Source organism: Pavona decussata, unplaced genomic scaffold, assembly GCF_977016875.1.
Source record: "Pavona decussata unplaced genomic scaffold, jaPavDecu1.1 SCAFFOLD_254, whole genome shotgun sequence".
Taxonomy (NCBI): Eukaryota; Metazoa; Cnidaria; class Anthozoa; order Scleractinia; family Agariciidae; genus Pavona; species Pavona decussata.
In genome coordinates, this window is record NW_028145657.1 from 1,671,914 (window position 1) to 1,683,131 (window position 11,218).

The 11,218-nt window shown below is 38.4% G+C and overlaps 1 protein-coding gene across 1 annotated transcript; it reads left to right on the plus strand.

Annotated features, from left to right (window-relative positions):
• Positions 1-844: 844 nt before the first annotated feature.
• LOC146456507 (uncharacterized) lies at positions 845-11,218 on the plus strand. Its single transcript, XM_085092979.1, has 7 exons — positions 845-1,285; positions 1,929-2,023; positions 2,818-2,974; positions 4,787-4,853; positions 5,952-6,232; positions 8,750-8,933; positions 9,860-11,218. Exons 1-7 carry the CDS (start codon positions 851-853, stop codon positions 9,946-9,948), a joined length of 1,308 nt encoding a protein of 435 aa, XP_084949105.1. The 5' UTR covers positions 845-850; the 3' UTR covers positions 9,949-11,218.

Below are 11,218 nucleotides of genomic sequence, written 5' to 3' on the forward strand. Positions count from 1 at the left end.
ATTGCACGTCGTACGTTCTTTAAATATATGAAATTAAAATAGGGGTCACCGTGTTCATTTAGGAGAAAACGCCCAATCAATTCTTTACCGAGCTTAGCCTCACGACAAAACCTAATCCTCAGGCCCTTTGGCCAGCGGTTCCTCACCAGGACTTTCCTGGCGAGCACAGAGCCAAAGAGCCTGAGGACTCTGGGTACGAGGTTGAGCAAAACCGCATTGTTTATGTGCCCGCATGTGTGCCAGCTAATGGCGCAAGAAATTATGAACAGGTAGGATGCGCAAAGTAATTGCAGTGGAGCAACGGCAACGTGAAAAATAAAAATAAAGTACTGACTAGCTGAGGAATCGATGCTAGCGTACTTTCAAACTCTTGTAAAAACGATGTTTATAATAAGTGATTTTGTAGACTTCACGATCTAAGCAGCTTTGCTGTTGATGATTCGCAATATGTATTTTGAAAGGAGTTTGGAACGAGAGCCATTTATTTTCTTGCACGCCGGCAACGTTGATACCGTTTTCAGAATAAATTAAGCCGTTGCGACCGTTATCGTATACCTAATTAAAAATATATAATGATGGTGAGATGTCGTTTTGCTTATTGTTTCTAGCCATCTGCAGGCAGAGATAATTACTACTAGTTTCTGTGCAATTTTTGGGTAAAACTTCCACACGAATTATTTACGTGTGTGTTGTCTTGGTTCCAAGCAATTGGATCGATCTCCGACTGGAGGGATAAGTAACCATCTGGTGGCTAATAATTCAAAGCCTTTGGCCATTGGTGAATCTAGGTTGTCTACTAATTAACATTGGAATAATTTTAAAAAAAGAGAAAACTCACGTTAGCCTGAAAATGTCTTTAAAGGCGTTTTTCTTCCTTTTTATCATTCTGAATTCGAGCGAATATGTCCTTCGTATTTCAGGAAAACCATTCCATTTTTGTGTGAGGTGTAATTGGAATGAGCTTCTTTTCCGTTTTATGAAACCTTACCATGTCCGTTATCCATCGAAAGTCGTATTTTGCAATATGGCGTATGAATGCTTGTCAGACATCGCCTCAGAAGGCAAAACTTGCATAAAGCGGAATGAGATAAATGTCACGTTTCCCGTAATATCACGGTATTCAAACGCAACCCTGGGCCTGAGGCTTCCCAAACCTGTCCTGGTCATAAAGCAAGAGTTTCCTAGCCCGACAAGCCAGATATTATCCGCCCTTGGAAAAATATGGAGACTGCTTGTCTTTTGTCCAATGGCTGCTATATTATCAGGAATTATAATCTGGTTTTTGGTAAGTATTACAAAACCTCACTGGTGTCAACGAATCTGGATTAATTTCACAAATAGAGTTGCTAATGATTGTTATTGTGAATGCTTGCCAAAGCCATTTGAGTCCTACTAAAATGTAAAACTCAGTTTTAATTTAAACTAAAAGGAGATTTATCTTATAAGTTCATTCGTCCTTAAAGACTTGTTTCCTTTATATTTGAATGTGGAGGATATTGTTTGTTTTCATTCAGAGTCATGTATTAATCTCCTAGACAAGAAATAAAGGATGCAAATTGACAAAATAAAAACTGTATGATTAGAAATTTCGGTAATGTTCAAGACATCGGTTTACGCTGAGTGTCTCCCGAACGATGTTGCGCGGGCATTTTTAAGTTCTTGTGTCTCTTAGCAGGGACTAAAGTAAAATAACAAAGTAAATGAAAACAAAGGCAAGGAAAGGAAACACTGAATTCTGAGTTTTATCTCGAACTAAATACTAGAAAGGGATGATGACAGGGAACTGACAACAATCGCTGATTAACATAACATACCATCTGGTATCAAAAATACATATTTAGCTTATTATAGAAAACACATATTTAGCTTTATTATAGAAACATAGACTGGATACGTTGACATTAAATTAAACACGTCTTTATCCACAGGACCACAAAGCTAACTCTGGACATTTTCCAAAGTCGTTTTGGAGAGGCACACGAGAAGGCTTATGGTGGGCCATCGTTACCATGACAACAACGGGGTAATGACGAAACGTTAAGTGTGTTTATTTTTCAGTTTAAGCCTTTCGTAAAAACACTCGGAAAATCTACTGAGATGTCAGTAAAATGACACGCATTCACTTGGCTGCCGTGTGCTGCGTCACGATTGGTTAAAGGTCGGCTGTCAAATTAAGGCAGGTCCTTCACGACGGCAGTTAAAGAAGACTGTGTTATACGTAGTCAGAAATTATCCAAATCAACCGTGAAAAGAAGGATATCTAGCTATATCTAGATTGAGTTTTTTGCGGCAACCGGGTCTCTGGCACCTCGTAAGGGCATCGCCGTTCACTGGATCAAACATACGCTACGTAATTAAATACGGATAAGAATGAGATTGCTCCGGCCTGTCGTTTCTTGGTAGTCCCGTGTTCAACTCCTCGGCTGCGCTTGTCAATAGCCAGCTGGTCAGCCTCCTTCTTCTGTGTCTCGTCACGCAACGCCCCTCTCCACCCACAAGGAGCGTTGCGTGACGACACACAGAACGGCTGCGAGGGAGACTAGCCTCCTGCCAGTTGGGATTTTTAACCATGTCATTTTCAATTTAAATTATTGGTTCGCTCGGCCCCACTAGCATTTGTGCTATAAACACTGCCGAGGGTAAATAAAAGTTATTACTATTTTTTATTTATCACATTTAAGATCTATTCAGTTAGGATTTAGTCGGTATAGGTCTATGTTTGTAGTCCACCAAGAAGACATTTAAAATGAATCTACAGATGGGGATTAAATCATTAGTTTTCGGTAGTGCGTTTACTCTATACCATTGTCTCGGTAGCTATGGCGACAAGATCCCAAGATCATCGCTGGCGCGGGCTTACGCTTCACTGTGGATGATCATGGGTTTGGTGTTGATGTCAATCATTACTGCCCAGGTCTCCTCCTCCCTCACTGCCGATGAAATGCAACCTCTGGATGAAGTGTTTGGTGACAAGGTAAAGTACGATAGATCTATAACATAAGATAACATAACATAACATAACATAACATAACATAACATAACATAACATAACATAACATAACATAACATAACATAACGTAACGTAACGTAACGCAACGTAACGTTACGTAGCGTAACGTAACGTAACGTAACGTAAGGTAACATAACATAACATAACATAACATAACATAACATAACATAACATAACATAACATAACACACCATACATTACATTTCTTTCACACATATACTAGTCATAGACATTCAAATCCAGGCAGCATGCAGGTTGTTTGGTCACTATATGAACCAACTTGTTTAATGGCCGAGCTCCCGTCCTAAACATCCTTTTTCGCAGAGTGGTTTGGCTGCGCAGTACCCGTATATAGCGCGCCTAACATCCAAACACCACAATAATTACGAATAATTGGTTGTATAAACTGAGTTGATTGGGTTATTTGGCCACCGAAAAGAATTTCGAGAGCTCAAAATTCGAGAGTTTAGCCCTTCGTCAGAGCGAAGAAACGGATTGTGGGCTGTGAGTGGTTTTTATAGTGAGCAGTGGAACTACGCTATTGGTGGGACCTTGGTAACGTGGAAAAATCGAATAAATAAGTCGAATGAAAACGTTCTTTGATTCCGTGGGGATCAAGAGTGCCGATTTTACGATGTAAATTTCAATATATTGTAGTTCTCTATTTTTAGCTAGAGTTAAAATAGGCTATTTCAGTTAGGTGTCCAATATTAGTAGAGGGGACTTCTCCCGTCAGCTACATTCCTTTTGTGACACAATAATAAAGTTATTATTATTTATTATTTTTATTATTATTATTATTATTATTATTATTATTATTATTATTTATTTGGAAGAAGAACTTTGCTGTTATTTTTTTGTGGCTTTCTCAGTGTTGCCATGGCGTTGAAAATGCCACAGACTGCAAAGTGAGAATGGCAAGGCAAAGTGCCGAGAGAGTGAGACTCCTTTACGTCTTCCCATATGTATAACTTCTTGTCATGACGACGATAAACAAAAGTCTCAAAATCAGTACATTGTAAATTTTGCGGGATCCTGATTTGAGTTAGAAAAGACAACCCTTATTTATATATACCAAGGTTTACGACAAATGAAGTTGAAAATCATGAAAAACGCAAATAAATCGTAAAAGCATTTCGAAACTGAGCATTTGCGTGGTAATAGCGAATGGACCGAAAATAAACACTGCTTGGAAAAAGTAACCAGAAGGCACCGCAAATATGTGTTTTGATGTCATCCTTTGGAACCAGGAAAGTCGATTTCCCTGTTGCCATCCTAACAAGGAGTTCTAATACTCTGTGATCGTTCACATAAAAAAAATTTCTTGTACTTTTTGAATTTATATATTTAAACAAAAATGGCTCGATCGATTTTTTGTAAGATCTTCACCACACATTTTTTAATGATATGGGCAACTTTATTTCAAAGTTTTATTGCTGAAGTTAATTGCTGCAAGTTTCTGGATCGATTCCAAGAGTTGGAAAGAATTTTTATTGGTCAGATTCTGGGTATATACCGTAGTTGGGGATAGTTTGGTTCATAATACTAAATGTTGCTGTTAAAAAGTTTAAGATACCGGCGACTGTTAATTTTACCGTAGTTCCAAAAGGTACATTTGCTGATCCCTTTCACTATTCTAGGACACCAGATAATGAGACCTCGAACTCATTAATTAAAGTATTCAAAGTTAAATAAAAATGTTAACAGTAACCTAGAAATTGAAAAGAGACATATTTTATTGCAGTTGAAATCATTTCCTATTCAATTTTTCGGCAGGTTGGTGTTCCTCTGGGAAGCAAGAAATTTTTCCAAAATGTCAGTTGGGACACCGGATTACTGAAAGGTAAATTCATTTGGTTCTGAATCTAAACTGTGTCTCCTTCTCCAGATTCCCAATGTTCGTTCAAACGCGTATTGCATGTGTTGTGATTGACCATTCTGTACTAAGCGGCGTGACTGCCTTATTAGTAGTTATGACGTGTCGACTCTATTGCTTAATTACCGAGAAAGATCATTCATCAGGTTTGTCTAGAACAATAACACATAATTTTAGCATCAATGAATATGGATATACGAATCATATAATTGAACTACGGGTGAAAGATTAAATAGAAGAAAGACCCTCTACGATATTTATGCAACCTAAACAGCTGTGAAAAGAAAGCTTGAAAATTCAGGCTTGAACGGGATTCGAACGCGCGAACTCTGGGATGCCGTGCAGGGCTCCACCAACTGAGCTATCAAGCCAACTGGGAGCCCGTCATATTGTGAGTTCATAATAAACTTGAGTGAAGAATGGTTAAATGAATATGAAACAGCATCGTTTCAAAGTTCAACTTTGAAATGGAGTTATAGGGCAAAACATCTGTGTGCTGAGTAGCAGTTAAAGTTGGTTTACAAGTATGTACGACGCAAGCATAAGCATAAGCACAAGGAACAAACGTATAAACCGGGGCGACGCAAGCATAAGCGCAAGCATAAACGCAAGTACAAGAAAAGAAAAACGTTCCTTTTCCTTGTGCTTGCGCTTATGTTTGCGTCGTTGCGTCGCACGCGTAAACCGGGATAACCCAAGCATAATGACAAGAAAACAGAAAAGTAGTCACAAGTTGTCAGCGGAAGCATGTTCTGTTTTCAAAATGGCAGCTTGTACCTTCGCCATTTTGGATTAAAAATTTCGGCGCCAAAATTTTAATTCACTGCGCCTGCGTACGTCGCCTTGTGCTTATGCTTATCGCACATGTAAACAACCATGTGCTTATGCTTGTATTTGCTTCGTACGTTTAAACCAGCCTTCAAAGCCCCTGTAGTTTATGAAGGGATTTATATCTAAATTTACTCGTCGATACTCATTCGTTAAAATGTGTTCTGAACAAATACTGTTATATTCAGTTATGTTCATGTCAATGTTTGCTTTTGATTGTGTAATTCTCAATTCCAGAATACCGTACACAAAACGAACTCTTTGAAAGCCTTGAAAACGGGACTGAAGACAAAATATGGTTGTTTGGGTGCGAAGAGCGAACTGAATATAATTTCATGATTGTCAAAATTTATGATGAAGAGGAACTGACTGCACCTTTCATTGGAGTAGATGTTCAGATGCGGACAAAAAAAGATAAGGGAAATTTCACCGACTGTTTGACGAAAAAGATATCTGACTATAGATATAATAACTCTGGGAACTCCTCCTCCGATGAGCAGGATCGACATTCTAGCCAGGTAATAGCCTCAGCTAGTCGCACCTTTCACAAGGGATAAACCTAATTGGGGTTTTTGCTGAGATCCAAAGTAATTTTTCGCTATCACAACTGTTTTTTCCGAATTTGGCGAACAACAACAGATTCGACACTTCCATTGTAGCCCTGGCCCTGACAAACTAGTTGAAAAATTGGCTCGCTTAAAATTCCTCTATTCCTCTTTCACATAAATATACGTTACAGATTTAAAATGTCAGGTATATGGAAAGAAGAGGGTACATATAGATTAACTAATACTTTGCGCATTAACTAGATTATTAATTACAATATGGAAGGTAATTAATATTGGTAATTGAACTGAGTGGAGGGCAATTTGGTCTGAAATCATACGCGTGATTTCAAAATCAAACGAGCGCGATAGCGCGAGTTTGATTTGAAATCACAAGTATGATTTCAGACCAAAATTGCACGACACGAAGTGCAATTACCACTTAATTACATCCATTTTGAAATCCCCCAATATTGCTTAAAAAAGTGTCTCGTCGTTTAACAACTGTAAGTAACTGAATTCATCCATTTTTAAGCCTAGTTTTGTTACATAAATGTAACAAGTTTCAAAGTTGTCTTACAGTGGCTTTCTTTGTCTAAAATTTCCCTGCAATTTGATTGGTCAATTTCAATAATCCCGCTTTCTCATTGGCTGGTTAAAAAGATGCGATTTAGAGTCTAAAATGATGCGATTTAGAGTCCAAAATGGTGCAATTTGAAAATAAATCGCACCATTTTGGACCAATCAGATTCCAAGCCGATCACCAGTGATTCCAAAATGGATGTAATTAATATTTAAATAAAAAAATCGAAATACAAGACTTAAAGCAATTATAGTGAACAAAATGTAGCACAGATAGCTAATGTCCTGTTCTCTTTAATACTAAGTGATGCCTACGTGCCTTTTTAAACAACTTTCCTTGTGGTTTTTTTCGCAATTACCCATGAAATATTGTTCCAGAAGAATCTACCTTCGTTGTCTTCCTAGTTCGTCAGAGCGGCCTATTCAGGACTCAGCAAACTTCCCTCGGGTTTAACCTCTTCAGTGAAGGGCCCAGTTAGGTGTCTTTATGTATCCCATTTTAAAAAATTTGCTGTTTCCTTCGTTGCAACATGGAAAGGAGGCCTGAACAAAGTTTTTCCCAAAACATTTAACTATCGTTACCTGTTTCTTTCATTTATTTGTTATCCCTATCGTCATTTGGGGGTCTCCATAACTCTGAGACTATTAACGGTGTGACAATGACTCTTGGAGGATAAATAGCACCTCCAGTGATGTTTCCTGATGTCGGCAACGGGACTTGATGACGTCACATGACGTGGTAATTACGTCATGATTTCTGGATTTACTTAAAACTTCAGGATGGTGCAAGATGATATAATTACTTTCCATTTTCTGAAAAAAACTGCCTTCCAAAAATCGGTTAAGATGTTAACATGATAGTTGATGAGCACTTACAGACGAGATCAAATTGTTTCCAGATAAACTTCTGATAATCAAAAACTTTATTGGCGTTTACTCAAATATTAAATAATGTAGTCAGGTTCAAAGTCGGCGTATGGAGAAAAGCCCCCACCTCCCCTCCCCCCGTCTAGATAGGGTAAAAGCCATATATATGTCGTGATACTCTGCACTAGACGTCATACTAGACAAACCACCAAAAAGCTACCGTTACTTCTTGAATATACATTGTAAAGTGTCATATCCCTATCCTTAATATCCTTAATAAACTACGTAATCATCCTTTTATTTTATATTATGAATAATATTACGATACGGCTGTACGATAAAACGCAAGGTTTAAATGAAAAGATTGGCCGTTCCGAGGTTGCGCGGGAGATTGGGTCAAGTTAGGTGTCGCAAAGCGTCATGGGGCTGTTTTGCCGGACGCAGTTTCCAAAATGGCGGACGAAAACACGAAAGTTCAGCTAGTTGCAAGCGATATTCCAGGTGCTGAGTAGCCTAAACCAGCAGAATTTTGTACTGTGGCTATATTGAAACGATGGCTGTCCTGCAGAGGTGCAAAAGTGTCCGGAAATCGGAAGGATTTGATCAAAAGGTTAGTATGAGTTTTTCATACAAACGTCTGACTTAAGCATCACTCAGCAAAGTGTGAAACTTTTTTTCTGGCGAGTTCCTCCAGTTATTTGTGCATCCTGGAACACAACAGCTAAATTTACCCATTTTACATCTAACCACATCTACCAAAACACATGGCAACGAAGAGTTCAAGCAAATGGCGTCCCCCAAAACAGCCCCATGACGCTTTGCGACACCTAGCTTGACCCAATCTCCCTCGCAACCTCGGAACGGGCAATTGTCTGGTCTTCCACTGAAAGTAGTGTAACATAAAAAAAAACATACTTAACAAGCTAGACGCTTTTAGGAGTCAACTTCATTTCTCGTTGGAAAATACATTCTTTTTTGTTTGTTTTTTCATTTATCAGCTGTTTAATCTATATCTCTTATATATTTATTTATCTTTGGCAGCGGATCTGCTTTGACTCTCACAGTCGTGGCAAGAACCGCAAGGGTAGAAAAGGGCCTCTTAAAGAAAAGATGAAACCTTTTGATTATGTCTTGTGTGGCTTCACCGGTCTTATTATCGGTCTCTTCATGGTGGGAACACTGTGGGAAGTTTTCACGAGAGCGCGACGACGAAAAAACGTTGAGGGTTCGTACTTTAACTAAAAGTTGAAGATTGACCGTATTCCAGAATAAGAATAAGCGGAGTAGCTGCTAGACTTCTCTTTTTAAGTTAATTTGGGAAGACATTTCTGGAAACGTTTGCTGATAGAAGATAATTCAACTCCATTAACTCCAAAAACCTCTTATGAAGAATTTCTTGTCATCATTGTATGTCTTCTTATTCCAGAATAGGGTCAATCGAACACATCCTAAAATTAAAACTAAAATTGTCCTCAGACACTGCATATCTCTTTCAATGCAGGACTACAGTGGCCAGACCTGATATGATTAGAGCTCAGTTTAAAATCGAATGGCTAGTAACAGCTGAATAACTTTTCCCTTTGTATTATTATCGAGATCGATGCGTTGTCCTTTTGTTTCCGACTGTGAATTGCTCTTAGCTTAAAAATGGACGCCGTGGTATTAGAAAAGAGCGAGTTGGGGTACTGCCGCGTTTGCTCGATACATTGATAATGCATGACCAGTTCATGATTGTACGGATAAATGAACTCAAACATAACCAATATATGGCTAGAACCAAGCACCTTAAGGCCCGTTCAAACGGTTTCAACATTCGGTTGGACATGCGTTCAAAACTTTGTTGAACCAACTGTTGGGGGCGTTTGAACAGGTCGTCCAACATTGTTGAAAGCGTAAAATATGTTGAAAGCGTTTTGAATCAAATTTAAATCGGTTTAAACGTTCATTCAACATCCATACAATATTTCATCTGTTCTAAAAAATGTTGAATGGTGTTGAAGCCGTTTGAACACTCCGTTTAACATTCGTCCAACATTTGCCCTAGATCTGTTCAGCTTTTGTTGAACGAATGTTGGTCAAATATTGAAACGGGCCTTTAACTTAACCCGAGGGAAGTTCGCCTGAACAGTTATTATCATTCTCTTTTTGCAGTCCCAAGTGTCGATGTCGAGAAGGGGGAAGGTCCACTGGCATTGGAACTGAAAACAACGTGGGAATCACGGAATGAAACCATAGAGTAGCCTGACATACAGATTTTTCCTGTAATCTAGTAGAAAAGAAAAGGCTCATCTTAATTAAGTTTCGTTCATGGTATATGTATGAATCAATAGGTACAGTATCTAGGTATTCAGTGATACTTTGCTTCAGAGGCGCGAAGCCTGAAATCATAGCTAGAGTAGGAGAAAGTCAGTTCTATTTTGAATGATGGCGCTATATTTCAGTCTCCTTACCGCCGTAAGAATTATAGTAGCAATAATTTCGGTCCTAATAAAGTAATGTCGAAGCAATAGGCCAATAGAGTGTTTTCATTCACGTGACTACCGGCCATATTGGTTTACTGAAACAAAAGAAAGTATTTGCATAAAAATAGAGTTCAATTCCCTTAGGTTTAGTTTGGGACACCAACATGGCCGCCATTTCTTTGTTTTGGGACACCAACATGGCGGCCGTGACGTCATGTGAAAACACTCCATACATTTTAGTTGGAGAAAAACAGTTGACACTAATCTTCCAGGTATTAAGAAAAGCTAGTGGTAAAAGGATTGTGTGGTAGAATGAGTAAGTGTATAACCAGACGACACTTGGAGTGAACAAACAAGTAACGAGAAAAGTGTCTGTCATCGAAGATACACGAAGTGTTAAGCTAACCGATTCTGAATTTACATTTTTCTTTTGTGTAGCGTTCGAATGAGACCAGTTCATACTTTTGGTGTGCCGAATTAGTTCTGCGTGATCAGTTGTGAGTACAGAAAAAGTAACGGAAAAGTACAACTTTGACTTATTATAATGAACTCGAAAGAATTATGCCTCGTTCACATATTTTAGTGTCATACTTAAAAATTTATGTTGAAAGAGTTGTTTACAAGAACGCAGTAAATTAAGATTAAATCTTTAAAGCTCGTACGACATTATTCCTAACTAGACGAGGGCGGATTCCACCCCTCCCCCATGACTCCGAGACTATGAAAGGTATGACAACAGCATTGGGGAAACAAGTAGTACGTCCAAAAATGTTTTCTTTGAGGTCCACGAAAAGACGTGATGACGTCACATTACCTGGTAATTGGCCAAATCGCGGCCATCTTGGATTTCTGGATTTCCCCAAAACTTCAGGAATTAAAGCGCCAAAATTGAACGAAAAGTAATCAAATTAATGGAAAGATACTAATTTGAGCTAAAACATAAATGTTACAGCATGAAAACTAATTTCTCTTTATTTAAAAAGGGATCATCCACTTTTTGAAAAACCCGTCAATGCGCCTAAATAAATGCTTCAGTTGAACGAATTGA

Excerpts from the sequence above, each read along its gene's own strand:
- LOC146456507 (XM_085092979.1), top strand. The coding sequence starts at position 851 with ATGTCTTTAAAGGCGTTTTTCTTCCTTTTTATCATTCTGAATTCGAGC. Across the intron at positions 2,024-2,817 it reads GTTACCATGACAACAACGGG|CTATGGCGACAAGATCCCAA; the intron begins GTAATGACGAAA and ends TTGTCTCGGTAG. Across the intron at positions 8,934-9,859 it reads ACGACGAAAAAACGTTGAGG|TCCCAAGTGTCGATGTCGAG; the intron begins GTTCGTACTTTA and ends CTCTTTTTGCAG.